The sequence below is a fragment of the Ictidomys tridecemlineatus genome, chromosome 4, assembly GCF_052094955.1.
Source record: "Ictidomys tridecemlineatus isolate mIctTri1 chromosome 4, mIctTri1.hap1, whole genome shotgun sequence".
In the NCBI taxonomy this organism is placed as follows: Eukaryota; Metazoa; Chordata; class Mammalia; order Rodentia; family Sciuridae; genus Ictidomys; species Ictidomys tridecemlineatus.
Window position 1 is genome coordinate 1,123,314 of NC_135480.1, and position 14,121 is coordinate 1,137,434.

Genomic DNA, 14,121 nt, shown 5'->3' on the forward strand with positions numbered 1-14,121 from the left:
TTCCCAGGTGCCCACGTGTGTCTGGCCCCGACACGCCCTGGGACCTGTCTCCCGGTGCCTGAGGTTGCAGTCATCATGGTGAGTCTCCAGGTGCCAGCATGGTGCTGACCCCTGGGTGGAGAGCTGTGCCGGCCAGGCTGCGCATCGTCACTCCAGGCAGACGGGAGCCGCTGCGTCTTCACACCAACTGCTGCCCACAGAGAGCAGGCTGAGGAAGTGGGTCACCGCACTGCGGCGGCCACCCAGAAGCTGGGCCACCTGAAGGGCCCGGTTCAGGATGACATCCACTTGATTCCAGAGCAGGGCAGTGGTGAAGGGGGCCCAGGGCGCTGGAGCGCTCCCTGGAGCACTGGCCTCCCAGCAGCCCTCCTGAGGTGGCAGGGCCTGGCCTGCCCTGGCTCTGCAGGCTGACGGGGGTGGCTTGTCCGCTGACTCAGGCCTGGGCGCTCGGACGCTCCTGCCTGCGAGGAGCCTCACTCCCCAGGAACTGCAGGAGGCTGCTGCTGTGTCTCTGTGCCCACAGCGGCCCCGCCGGGCCAAGTCAAGGCCTGCCCCAGGGCTGCCAGAGACCAGGCTCTCCTGGGGGGCAAGGGCCAGGTCCAGCACCAAGGACAGCACCCTGTGGGTCCTGGTGGCAGAGCCCCGCCTCTCCCTGCAGCTGAGGCATCTCAGACACACTGAGAGGGGAGGTCTTCCGCATGCTGTAGCCCACCACTCACTCCCGCCACACCCCCTTGCGGGGCCTGTGGCCAGAGGGGCCCACCCCAGGCCACTCTCTGAACTCATACCCTCTCTCATACCCAGCTCCAGGTGGCCCTCCAGGCTGGTGACTCAGTGACCCTGGGGCTGGCACCTGCTGCAGTGCACCAACAGGGGGCATGGAGGAGGCTGGGTGCCCGTCGACCCTCCACCTAGCAACTTCTCAGGCACTGGAGAGCTGAGTCCACTGCTGGGGGGGCATATCATGGCTGGGGAGGGCCAGCAAGGGACGGGGATGCTGTGAGAGTAGGGCCTGAAGTAGGGGGAGGGTCTCCACCACCACTTGCTCCTCCGGAAGCCCACCTGGAGGCCACCTCTTCCTTCTACTGGCTCTGGGCTCCTGGGGACAGGGCTTAGGGTGACAGCCATCTAGATAGTTGCTAAGACAAAGTTCCTTTGTATAGCCCATGCTTGGCACCCCAAATATCACTACAAGACCCCCAGCGGTCAGGGCCATGCAGGGCAGCAGCCGGGCTTGTGTCGTAAGGGCCACTATGTGCAGTGTCATGAATCTCAGGGGACAGGCATTGAAGGCCTGCACCCTGTGTCTACCTGTGAGGCCCAGTCCCTGAGGACAGGGTGGTGATAGAGGGGCAGATGGATCTCTAGCCACAGTGCTCTCCAGCGTCCATCTCCCAATGCTTAGGCCAGTGTGGGGAGACCAACAGGGGATCGGACACAGGGATGTCATGAGAGGTGTGTGGCCTCGAGCTGGTCCCAGAGTCCTGCAGCCTCATGACCCACTTGGGATGCAGTGAGGGCAGCTGGCCGGGGCCAGGACTCACTGAGGAGGACCACAGGATGGGCCCAGGCGCTGCGTCCCCTGCCTGCTGGCCACTTTGAGATGGGTCCTCTGGCCTGCAGGTGCCTTGGTGTCAGGTGGCTTGTGCCGCAGCCTAGGGCCCACGTGTCCACTGCCTCCCCACCCTCCAGGAACCCGTTGCCGCACTGTCACGTGCCGGGGGGGACCCCACTCACACCAAGGAGCAGCAGGACGGGGTCTGGGCAGGACCTGCCCCGAGGTCAGGAGCTCCCAGTGCCTGCGGTGGGACAGCCCCACGGGGCCCAGGTCCTCACTGTGGCCCCAGGGCCCAGGATGCCGGCAGCCCTTCACTGCCGTGGGCTCCAGCAGCCCTGCGCCCCCCCTGCCCCTGCCTCCCGCAGACGGCGGTGGGAGCTGGAGGTTCCTCGGCTTGGGTCCCACCCATGCCATTATCTGTGACACGTGCACTTTGGTCTTGAGCTAGCCTGGTGTGTAAAGACAGTAATTAGAGATAAAGTCACAATTGGAAAATAAGCCCCAGCGAGTGGGAGGGCTGGGCGATCCAGGATGGTCCTGGGCTTCCCCCGGTAGCCGCCCGGCCCACAGTCCCAGGGGCTGCAGGGCTTGGACCTGAGGACTGGAGAGCTCCCGAGGGCACGCTCGCCACTCTGCCACCAGGGAGGTGGCCGAGCACCTGGGCACCCAGACACCCAGCCCTCGGGGCCCCTGGGGCTGTGGGAGAGTAGGACATGGGGCTGATTCTCTCCCGAGGGCACCAAGGAGGGGCACCTGCCTGCTGGGCTTTACAGAGTGGGCAGGTTCTCGGTAGTAGGGAAGGACGTTGTGGTCAGAGGGAAACTAGTGAAAGGAGGTGGAGACGGAGAGAGAGGCAGGGATCAAGGACACCAGCGTGGCTTCCCTACACGGGGCGCGTCCTCAGGCCGGAGTGTCTGAGCAGTGGTGGCTTCTGTGCCTGTTGTCACTGGGCTGGACTGCCTGTGCCCACAGGAGCCCTGGAGGAAGGCCTTGCGCCTGCCAGGAGCCTCTCCTTTGGGTGGCCCTTGGTCCTCCCAGCTGGACCCTTGATGCCAGGATCTCCCCTCCTGGAGGCGGGGTGGAGCCCAGGCCATGCCCAGCAGATCTTGGGGGCACAACTGGTGGGGGGACAGTGGCTGCACCCTTTTTATGTCCGACTTCTGGGACTTTGGTCCTTGGCTGCTGTCAGGTGCTCTGCCGTCCACGCCCACTTCCTGTTTCCTGAAGCAGGACCGCGTTTCCCACACACATCATGTAGCCCCGTCATCTGAGGTTGCCCATGCATGTGGGTGTGTGTGCACATGTGTAGGCGTGTGCACGTGTGTGCATGAGTGCAGACGTGTGATGCATGTACAAGTATGTGTATGTGTGTGTACGTGTTCATGCATGCGTGTGTACATGCATGCGTCAGTATGTGTGCTGTCCCTGTATGGGGCCCTGAGCTCTGAGACCAGCATCTCCCCTGAGGTCAGCCAGCAGTGTCCACCTGTGGTCCCTGGTATCATGTTTGTAACGCTGTGTCTTCAGGGCTGCTGGGACCTTGGCTGCTGTGCTGTGAAGGCAAGACTCGTCCCCTTTGGGACATTCACGTCCGTTCTCCCTGAGCTGCGCAGAGCCAGGCCGAGGCTGCACCCTCCTGCCCTGGGACGGTCTGCTGTCTGCCCCTCCCGTCTCACTGGTCCTGCTCTCATTAGATCCGGGGAACACAGGGCTGCGTTGTGTCTTTGGGGTCTCAGGGTTTGGCCTGATGGGACAGGAAGTTCTGGGAGCTGAGCCCATCTCCCACTTCTTGTGGCCCTTGTGCCTGGCCTTGTCTCTGTCTGGGCGGTGCTCCGAGGTGTGGCCTGGCGACTGCAGGAGCCTCTCCTGTGTGGGGCTGGTGTACCTCCTGGCTGCTCCCTGGGTCTCCTGGGCCTCCAGCTCATGTGGGGACCTGCTGGGCCTTGTTTGACCTGCTGCACCCTGGCCACGTGCAGAGAGTCTCGTGTCTGTTGGGGAGAGCTCCCAGTGTGGGGGGCACCCCTGTCCTGACTGCTGTGCGGAGGAGCCACTGCCAGCCCTGGGTCAGCTGCGGCGCTTGCCAAGGTGGCTCTGAACGATGGATGGGCAGAGCTGTGGACGCTGTTCCTGCTGGGCTCTGCTCCCATCTGAGCAGCTGGCGAGGCCCCGAGAGCCTGCACCAGGCCTGGGCTGGCGTTCCTCGGAGCACACCCCGCGGAGGGCAGCGGCTGCTCCTGCCTAGGGAAGCTTGCAGACACCCAGGGTCCCCTGGCCCTGCTCCCCGCAGGCTGGCCAGGGAAGTGTCAGCCTATCTTGGGACCTCTGGACCAGGCCTGGAGGAGGCACCTGTGCCCAGGCTGGGACACAGACTAGGGGAGGTGGCAGGGTTCCCAGGGATCCGTGGGAGCTGATGACCTGCAGAAAGCAGGGCCACCATCAGTACCAGAGGCAGGGACTGTGATGCCAGACTCACCGGCATAGAGCCTGTCCTGCAGGATGTGATCGGCGGTGAAGATCTGGGCTCCAGAGGACAAGCTGAGGCCAGGGCCAGGGCCAGGGGAATGTTTCCAAACCATGCGACACACAAAAGCTTGATTTCCCACCTGAGACAAAGGGCTCTTACAAACAGGAAAAGCAGCACACACGTGTGCACACGCCAGCCTGCCCACGGGCTAGGGAGCTGGGGAAAGACCCTACCTGGCCGGGGGCAGCTGGGCAGTTGACATGGCAGGGTGGGGTGGGAGACCAGGGCTCCATGGACATGATGAGTGGAGGTGGCTTGAGCACCCGTCCCCAGGGCTCCAGGGAGGAGGGTCTTGGGCCACAGGAGGCTGGGTGGAGCTGCCTGGGGAGTGGGCCTGGGCCTGTCCTGGTGTCCTGGGGCAAGAGTGATGTGGCCTCAGGCACAGGTCTGTGGGCTCCCAACTGGGATGGCCTCCTCCTGTGGAAGGATGAGGGCTCACTGTGACCAAGGCTTAGGGAGGGGTGGGCTTTGGGGGGCAGCGTGCCACCTTTCCATGGAGCTGTTCTGCCAGTAACTGAGGGACCTCTGGGCAGACGGTGGCCGTGGAGCCCAGCAGGCTCGGGTGCTCTGGGAGGGAGGGACAGAGTGCAGACCCTAAGCGAGGAGCCCCAGTGGGAGTGGTGCGTCCCTGCTGGCCAGGTGCAGGGTGCCGCGTAGCCCTGAGTGGCTGAGCCTGGTCCTCTCTCTCCTGCAGGCCTTGTGAAGCTGGGAATCCACTGTGTCACGTGCCAGAAAGTCGCCATCAAAATCGTCAACCGTGAGAAGCTGAGCGAGTCTGTGCTGATGAAGGTGAGCTGGCTGGGTGGGGTGGGGCGGGGCCTCTGCAGTCCCTCTGGATGGGGACAGGCGCCCCAGGACCTCCTCTTCTCCTCTGCCCACTCCTCCTGGCCACAGCAAGTGGCTTCCCTGGCCTGAAGGACAGGCCCCTAGCAGACAGACCTCCCTCGTGTTCCCACCTACTGCACCTGTTTCCCCAGTTAGAACAGAGGAGACCCCGTCCCTGAGGGGCCCCTCCCCACATCAAGACCAGGCTGGGGGCAGGGCTCATGTGCTGGAGTCTGGTCACTGGGACTAGTGCAGCTCCGTGGGTAGAAGGCTCCTGGGGTCTGTCTAGCCCCTCTGTGGGCTACTGAATCCTTGGGGCATTATGAGGCCTGACTTTGGTGGGTCAGAGGTCCCAAGACCCTGTTTCCACCATATGGTTATGGGACGGGCTGGGGTTGCTACAATGGCCAAAAGAATGTCCCCTTCAGCAGGGCTGAGGCCGAGCCCCCGCCTGGGTGCTGGACAGCTCTGATGGTGTCCTTGTTCAATCCCTCATCCTCCAAGGTGTCTGTTGTTCTGGCCACGCAGGGGCACAGGGCCTGGGGGCATCTCTGCAGGGCAGAGCAGGCCTGGACCAGGCCTGGTGATGGGAGCCAAGACAGGTGACAAGGACAGGGCTTAGGTTAGGGTTGGGAGCAATGGCCAGGATGAAAGTGACCGAGACCCAGGGGGATTTAGGGACTGTTGATGTTATAGTTTTCAGGATGCGTGGCTGCTGGAGGCAGGGATGGGTTCAGACACTGGATTGGGAAAACCAAGCACCCGGCGGAGAGTTGCACAGCTATAAGGGGCAGGACAGCAGCTTGGGTGGACTGGAGACTTGAGGGGTTGGGAGCTGACCTCTGACCCTGCCGTGGGGTGCAGCTGAGGCTCAGGGGGGCCAGGGCAAAGGCAGCACCCAGCTCAAGTGGGGCTCAGGATGAGTGCTGAATCTGGGACATGTGAGTGGGAAGCAAAGAGCCCAATGGCAGGAGGCCAAAGCGTGGGGAGGAGGCCTGGCACCACGGGGGGAGAAGAGCCAGGGGCAGGTGCAATGAGGGGCACTGGGCTGCCACCCTCCTGCCTGGGTGACTCCTCTCTGCCAGCTTCCGTAGGGCAGAGCAGATGTAGAGGAGGGTGAGGCCCTGCCTGCCTCTCAAAAGCAGGCCTGTGGTGTCCTCTGTCCATCATGCTCTCAGGGGCCACTTCTGACCTCCCTGGGCCCTGGGACAGGCTCTGGGCTCCCCGTGAAGGGGTGGGGGAAGCCAGGACATTCTTCTCACAGCCTGCTGTGCTGCATATGTATACATGAGCTTGCACACAGGTGGCTGCACACCCACCTGCAGCCCTGCCCAGGCTACAGCTGCCCAGGTAGGTCTGTCCTGGCTGCTCACCCCAGGCTCGCCTGGAGCAAGTCATAGCCACATGCAGTGGGGACCAGGCCAAGGGCACCCTTTTCCCTAGTCTACTACCCCCAAAGCAAGGTCAGATAGTGAGTGGACAGGCAGTGCTCTGGTGAGGAGAGCTGCTGGTCAAGCCCTGGCTTTGAAGGTGGCCTGATAATCGTCCACTTGGCAGGTGGAGCGCGAGATCGCCATCCTGAAACTCATCGAACACCCACATGTCCTGAAGCTGCATGACGTCTATGAGAACAAAAAATATTTGTAGGTATTGCTGGGCTGGAGTGCTGGGCTGGAGAGGAGTACTGGGCTGGAGTGGAGTGCTGGGCTGGAGTTGAGTGCTGGGCTGGAGTGCTGGGCTGGAGAGGAGTACTGGGCTGGAGTGGAGTGCTGGCTGGAGTGCAGTGCTGGGCTGGAGTGGAGTGCTGGGCTGGAGTGGAGTGCTGGGCTGGAGTGGAGTGCTGGCTGGAGTGGAATGTTGGGCTGGAGTGGCGTGCTGGTGGAGTGGAGTGCTGGTGGAGTGGAGTGCTGGTGGAGTGGAGTGCTGGGCTGCTGTGGAGTGGAGTGCTGGGCTGTAGTGGAGTGCAATGCTGGGCTGGAGTGCTGGCTGGAGTGGACTGCTAAGCTGGAGTGCAGTGTTGGGCTGGAGTGGAGTGCTGGGCTGAAGTTGAGTGCTGGCTGGAGTGCAGTGTTGGGCTGGAATGGAGTGCTGGTGGAGTGGAGTGCTGGTGGAGTGGAGTGCTGGTGGAGTGGGGTATTGGGTTGTAGTGGAGTGCAGTGCTGGGCTGGAGTGCTGGGCTGGAGTGGAGTTCTGGTTTGGAGTGCAGTGCTGGGCTGGAGTGCTGGGCTGGAGTGGAGTGTTGGGCTGGAGTAGAGTGCTGGCTGGAGTGGAGGGTTTTGCTGGAGTGGAGTGTTGGCTGGAGTGGAGTGTTGGGCTAGAGTGTAGTGCTGGGTGGAGTGTAGTCCTGAGTGTAGTGTAGTGCTGGCTGGAATGCAGTGCTGGCTGGAGTGCAGTGTTGGGCTTGAGTGGAGTGTTTGGCTGGAGTGCAGTGCTGGTTGGAGTGGAGTTTTGTGCTGGAGTGGAGTTTTGACTGGAGTGAAGTGCAGGGCCAGAGTGAGTGCTGGGCTGGACTGCATTGCTCGTTGGAGTGGAGTCCAGGGCTGAAGTGTAGTGCTGGCTGGAATGCAGTGCTGTGGTGGAGTGCAGTGATTTGGTGGAGTGCAGTTCTGGCTGGAGTGCAGTGCTGGCTGGAGTGCAGTGCTGGCTGGAGTGCAGTGCTGTCTGGAGTGCCATGCTAGGCTGCAGTGCCGTGCTGGCTGGAGTGCCATGCTGTTGTTGAGTGCACTGCTGGGCTGGAGTGCCTTGCTGGCTGGAGTGTAGTGCTGTGGTTGAGTGCAGTGCTGGCTGGATTACAGAGTTGGCTGGAGTTGAGTGCTGGCTGGAGTGCAGTGCTGGGCTGGAAGGCTGTGCAGGTCTGGAGTGCAGTGGAGTGTTGGACTGGAGTGCAGTGTTTTAGTTGAATTCAGTGCTGGCTGGAGTACAGAGCTGGCTGGAGTGCAGTGCTGTGATGGAGTGCAGTGCTGGCTGGAGTGGAGTGCTGGGCTTGAGTGGAGTGCTGGCTGGACTGGACCTCGGGCTGGAGTGCTGTGATGAGGTGGAGTACAGTGCTGGCTAGAGTGGAGCTCAGGCTGGAATGCAGTGCAAGTCTGGAGTGTAGTGCTTGCTAGAGTGCAGTGCTGTGTTGGAGTGCAGTGCTGGCTAGAGTGCAGTGCTGGTTGGAGTGGAGTGTTGTGCTCTAGTGGAGTGTGGGGCTGGATTAGAGTGCTGGCTGGAGTGCAGTGCAGGGCTGGACTGGAGTGTTAGGCTGGAGTGCAGTGTTGTGGTTGAGTGCAGTGCTGGCTGGAGTACAGAGGCTCCCTGGAATGGAGTGATGGGCTGGAGTGCAGTGCTGGCTGGAGTGGAGTGCTGAGCTTGAGTGGATCACTGGCTGGACTGGGCCTCGGGCTGGAGTGCAATGCTGAATGGAATGCAGTGCTGGCTAGAGTGGAGCTCAGGCTGGAATGCAGTGCAGGTCTGGAGTGTAGTGCTGGCTGGAGTGCAGTGCTGTGGTGGAGTGCAGTGCTGGCTGGAGTGCAGTGCTGGTTGGAGTGGAGTGTTGTGCTCTAGTGGAGTGTCGGGCTGGAGTGGAGTGCTGGCTGGAGTGCAGTGCAGGGCTGGAGTGCAGTGCTGGGCTGGAGTGGAGTGTTGGGCTGGAGTGCAGTGTTGTGGTTGAGTGCAGTGCTGGCTGGAGTACAGAGCTGGCTGGAGTGGAGTATTGGGCTGGAGTACAGAGCTGGCTGGAGTGGAGTGTTGGGCTGGAGTGCAGAGCTGGCTGGAGTGGAGTGCTGTGGTGGAGTGCAGTGCTGGCTGGCCTGGATCTCAGGTGCAGTGGAGTGCTGGCTGGAGTGCAGTGATGTGGCACAGTGCAGTGCTGGGCTGGAGTGCAGTGCTGGCTGGAGTGCAGTGCTGGCTGGCCTGGATCTCAGGTGCAGTGGAGTGCTGGCTGGAGTGCAGTGCTGTGGTGGAGTGCAGTGCTGGCTGGAGTGCAGAGCTGGCTGGAGTGGAGTGTTGGGCTGGAGTGCAGAGCTGGCTGGAGTGGAGTATTGGGCTGGAGTACAGAACTGGCTGGAGTGGAGTGTTGGGCTGGAGTGCAGTGCTGGCTGGAGTGCAGTGCTGGCTGGCCTGGATCTCAGGTGCAGTGCAGTGCTGGCTGGAGTACAGAGCTGGCTGGAGTGGAGTGTTGGGCTGGAGTGCAGAGCTGGCTGGAGTGGAGTATTGGGCTGGAGTACAGAACTGGCTGGAGTGGAGTGTTGGGCTGGAGTGCAGTGCTGGCTGGAGTGCAGTGCTGGCTGGCCTGGATCTCAGGTGCAGTGGAGTGCTGGCTGGAGTACAGAGCTGGCTGGAGTGGAGTGTTGGGCTGGAGTGCAGAGCTGGCTAGAGTGGAGTATTGGGCTGGAGTACAGAACTGGCTGGAGTGGAGTGTTGGGCTGGAGTGCAGTGCTGGCTGGAGTGCAGTGCTGGCTGGCCTGGATCTCAGGTGCAGTGGAGTGCTGGCTGGAGTGCAGTGCTGTGGTGGAGTGCAGTGCTGGCTGGAGTGCAGAGCTGGCTGGAGTGGAGTGTTGGGCTGGAGTGCAGAGCTGGCTGGAGTGGAGTATTGGGCTGGAGTACAGAACTGGCTGGAGTGGAGTGTTGGGCTGGAGTGCAGTGCTGGCTGGAGTGCAGTGCTGGCTGGCCTGGATCTCAGGTGCAGTGCAGTGCTGGCTGGAGTACAGAGCTGGCTGGAGTGGAGTGTTGGGCTGGAGTGCAGAGCTGGCTGGAGTGGAGTATTGGGCTGGAGTACAGAACTGGCTGGAGTGGAGTGTTGGGCTGGAGTGCAGTGCTGGCTGGAGTGCAGTGCTGGCTGGCCTGGATCTCAGGTGCAGTGGAGTGCTGGCTGGAGTACAGAGCTGGCTGGAGTGGAGTGTTGGGCTGGAGTGCAGAGCTGGCTAGAGTGGAGTATTGGGCTGGAGTACAGAACTGGCTGGAGTGGAGTGTTGGGCTGGAGTGCAGTGCTGGCTGGAGTGCAGTGCTGGCTGGCCTGGATCTCAGGTGCAGTGGAGTGCTGGCTGGAGTGCAGTGCTGTGGTGGAGTGCAGTGCTGGCTGGAGTGCAGAGCTGGCTGGAGTGGAGTGTTGGGCTGGAGTGCAGAGCTGGCTGGAGTGGAGTATTGGGCTGGAGTACAGAGCTGGCTGGAGTGGAGTGTTGGGCTGGAGTGCAGTGCTGGCTGGAGTTCAGTGATGTGGCACAGTGCAGTGCTGGGCTGGAGTGAAGTGCTGGCTGGAGTGCAGTGCTGGCTGGCCTGGATCTCGGGTGCAGTGGAGTGCTGGCTGGAGTGCAGTGCTGTGGTGAAGTGCAGTGCTGGCTGGAGTACAGAGCTGGCTGGAGTGGAGTGATGGGCTGGAGTGGAGTGCCGGCTGGACTGGAGCTCAGGCTGGAGTGGAGTAGTAGGCTGGAGTGCAGTGCTGGGGTGTAGTGCAGTGCTGGCTGGATTGGAGCGCTGTGTGATGGGGTGCTGGCTGCAGTGTGGGCTGGATGGGTTGTGGAGAGGCCATGTGGCTGGCAGCACAGGCTCTTGCCACACCCTCTGTGATCTCTCTGTGGGTGTTCTGGTGGGCAGTGGAAGAGCCTTGTCTCAGGCCACAGAGGCCATTGCTTCTCAACCAGACCCATGGGACTTATAGAACCATCAACTTGAGGCCATTGTGGGGTTGGGACAAACTTCCTGGAAAAGGGGCAGGGGTTGGGCAGGAGCACTTGGACCATCCTAACAGTGGCCCTTGAGCCTTGTGGTTCCTCTGCCAGGGTGGCCACAGCTCCCTACCCCCACTGGGCCTTCCACCTACCAGTCTCCCTCAAGGGACCTGGGGTCCCTAGCTGGCTGACCTTTGTCACCACCATGGTGGCCACAAAGCCTCTCACCCTGGCATACCTAGGTGGGACTCCCAGCTCCCCTGTCCACTGCATAGACCATGCCTGGCCTCACTGAGCTTGCCTGCAGAGCTCCGTGTGCTGGTCTGGGCCAGGTAAGGGGTGCATGCAGAAGGGTGCTGGATGTCCTGAAGCCTGGAGCCCCTCCCCACTGCCCACCTCTCCAGGGCTTGCTGCAGACGCAGTATCATGCTGTCCTGGGCAAGCTGCTGAGCTCTCTCGACCCCATTTCCTCATCTCTGATGGGGACAGTGCACTGCTGGCCAACTCTTGAGTGTTTACGTGGTGGCAGGAGAGCTAAGGGCCCCTCTCAGTCAAGGATGGGGTAGAGTGGGTGGAGTCTGTCACCACAGACCTGGAAGCTGTGGCAGAGTGCACCTGGACCTCTCACCCGTGTGGGGGGCTGCCAAGGGGCCCAGCAGGGGTGACAGCTGCACCTCGTCCTTCTGCCCTCTCTGACCTACCAGGGTGGGGGCAGGTGGGGGCACAGGCAGGGTTGGGGCAGGCCAGGCTCACGTCCTTGTGGCACAGGACTCCTGGCTCCCACCTCTGCTGGGCTCCGATGGAAGCCTGAGCCGGGTGCCTGCATGGGAAGGCAACTCTGGAGAGGCTTCCCAGCAGGGAGAAGGGCGGGGGAGAGCAGGTGGGACACCGCCTGGCTGGAGACAGAGGACAGGGAAAGAGGAGCCCAGGGGGAGGCCAGAGAAGCCAGGTGTGCTCCCAGGGAGTCCCAACCTCACCTGGGTCACTGTTCTGAGGCCCTGCGGAGCACCATGTGGCCAGGGCTTGGGCCCTGCCCCGCATGCTGCAAACTCCCCAGACCAGCCTTCCTGCCCAGAGTCTCACCCAGTGCCCACACGTCCGCTTTCTCAGTGCAGACAGGTCCTCCTGCCGCAAGGCTGAGCCTGTCCTGGGTGCCACTGCCCCATACCCACTTGGGGGTGTCTCCCGCTTCTGTGCTGTCCCCATCTGTTCACCTGCCCCATGTCCCTGAAGTTACACCCAGGCCCCACCTCAAGGACCTCCACACAGCATGTTCTGAGCCCCTCCCCAGTCTGAGTAGGACTGCAGCTGCTCCCCTGAGGTCACCAAACACCAGAGTTCACTCTGCCGTGGCCCCTGCTGCCCCCATGGAGAAGCCAGCCCCTAGGGCTCTACCCTGTGGCTAAGTGCCTGAGCAGGGAGAGGAGCGTCAAGCTGTGCCAGTCTGAGCAAGTTCTGTTTGGATGCTGAAGTCCGGCCATGCTTGGAGGAGCATGGGACAGCCCCCTCCATGGGGAGGCAGTGCTGGCCACCTGCTGAACCTGGTGCCCCCTCACTGATCCCTGTCTCCTCAGGCATCCCATGACCTCAGCCCTGCCCCCTCTACACAGCAGCTGCTGGTCCATGGCCCCACCCCTGGGGCAGCACTGAGCAACCCTCCCCACTGCATGGGGGCCACCAAGGTGTGAAGGGTGGGACAGGGCATCGCCAGTGCACCACCCCCTCAGAGCCCAGCCCACCTGCACTGCTTCAGGTCCACCAGAGACCCAGCCTGTCCTCCACCCAGACCCTGGGCTCCCTAGGCTTGCGCAAGAGGGCCAGGGTGTGCGTGCCAGGATGTGGCAGTGCGGCTGCTGATGCCCCCTGTCCTGCAGATACCTGGTGCTAGAACACGTGTCCGGGGGGGAGCTGTTCGACTACCTGGTGAAGAAGGGGAGGCTGACCCCCAAGGAGGCCCGCAAGTTCTTCCGGCAGATCATCTCCGCGCTGGACTTCTGCCACAGTCACTCCATATGGTGCGGCCCCAGCCCGAGGCCAGTGTCCACACAGCTCCCTGGGGCACTTCCCAGGGCGCTCAGAGCCACTGCCGGGACCCCAGCACGCTGGGCCAGGATACCTCCCCTTCTCTCAGGCACGCGGGTTGGCGTTGGCCACCGTTGGTCCAGCTCAGGATGGGGGTTTGAGGGAGGGCTGCAGTTGGTCAAGCGCTGTCTGTGAAGCCCAGTGGAGGGTGTGGGACCTTGGCGAGCCAAGCCCGGGCCTCCCTCCCCAGCCACAGGGACCTGAAGCCAGAGAACCTGCTGCTGGACGAGAAGAACAACATCCGGATCGCAGACTTCGGCATGGCGTCCCTGCAGGTGGGGGACAGCCTCCTGGAGACCAGCTGCGGGTGAGTGGTGCCCCAGCGTCTCTGTCTGCGGTGGGGAGGGAGACGGATGGGTAGTGGTTCTGGGCTCCAGGCCTCGGCTCCCGCAGAGCATGTGGGGATTTAGGTCGTGGGAGCCTCCTTGGGAGCCAGGGGCCCGCTGGGCGTCCTCCCAGGCCCGGGCTGGAGGGGAATGCCTCTGGGCGGGGCGGGGCCTGGACTGCCGGTCGTGGCCTCCGCTCGCTGACCCACCACTTTTGTCCTCAGATCCCCCCACTATGCCTGCCCGGAGGTGATCCGGGTAAGTTCGCGCTGCAGCCGGTGGTGGAAGGGGCCGGTGGGTAGGTTGGAGCGCCTCCGCCCGGCCGGGCCTGGCCCGCGCCACCCCAGCCCTGCCCCCGCCGACCCGCTGCCCTCCGCCCGCCCGCAGGGGGAGAAGTACGATGGCCGCAAGGCGGACGTGTGGAGCTGCGGCGTGATCCTCTTCGCCCTGCTGGTGGTGAGCGCCCGCCCCGCCCCCGCCCCGCCCCGTGCCCGCGGGCCGCCGTGACCGAGCCTGCCTGCCCACAGGGGGCGCTGCCCTTCGACGACGACAACCTGCGGCAGCTGCTGGAGAAGGTCAAGCGCGGGGTGTTCCACATGCCGCACTTCATCCCGCCCGACTGCCAGAGTCTGCTGCGCGGCATGATCGAGGTGGACGCGGCGCGGCGCCTCACGGTGCGTCCTGCCCTCCCGGACCTCGCCTGGGGGCCCGCCCCTGCGCAGCCCCCGCCCCTTGCCGGTGGTCTGCTGGGCCGAGGAGTCACCAGGGGACTGGGCTCCTCAGGGTGCATGGGTGACCGCACCAGTGCTTGGGCATGTGCTCTGGGGACTAGTGATGTGCCCAGGTGTGTGGACGCTTGGGCATGTGTGCCAGGGGTGGGAGTGAGTGTGCCAGGAGTGTGTGAGCCAGCTGTGGGAGTTAGTGTGCCGGGTGCCATGTGTGGGTCAGGTGTGCCAGGTTTTGTGTGCCCAGGTGTGGGAAAGCGTCTGCCAGGGTATGTGCACAGGTGGGGGAGAGTGTGTGCCAGGGGTGGTATGCCAGGTGTGGGTCAGGTGTGTCAGGGTTTGTGTGCCCAGGTGTGGAAGAGCATGTACCATGGGTGTGTGCACAGGTGTGGGAGTGACTGTTCCAGGATTGTGTGCCAGGAGCATGTGTGCT

The 14,121-nt window shown here is 63.0% G+C and overlaps 1 protein-coding gene across 25 annotated transcripts in view; it reads left to right on the forward strand.

Annotated features, from left to right (window-relative positions):
- Brsk2 (BR serine/threonine kinase 2) overlaps window positions 1-14,121 on the forward strand; it is a 54,932-nt gene that overhangs the window by 21,886 nt on the left and 18,925 nt on the right. For 24 of the 25 annotated variants that reach the window (XR_013437275.1, XR_013437276.1, XR_013437277.1 and 21 more), the window contains exons 2-8: window positions 4,777-4,871; window positions 6,465-6,550; window positions 12,430-12,570; window positions 12,828-12,944; window positions 13,188-13,221; window positions 13,351-13,419; window positions 13,491-13,637. Coding sequence is in view for 20 of the 25 variants with exons in the window: in XM_078045287.1 (XP_077901413.1) it covers window positions 4,777-4,871; window positions 6,465-6,550; window positions 12,430-12,570; window positions 12,828-12,944; window positions 13,188-13,221; window positions 13,351-13,419; window positions 13,491-13,637 (689 nt within the window). In the remaining 5 variants the exon portion in view is untranslated. Of the gene's footprint in view, window positions 1-4,776; window positions 4,872-6,464; window positions 6,555-12,429; window positions 12,571-12,827; window positions 12,945-13,187; window positions 13,222-13,350; window positions 13,420-13,490; window positions 13,638-14,121 lie in introns of all 25 variants that reach the window. The other variant, XM_078045296.1, reaches the window with a different exon arrangement.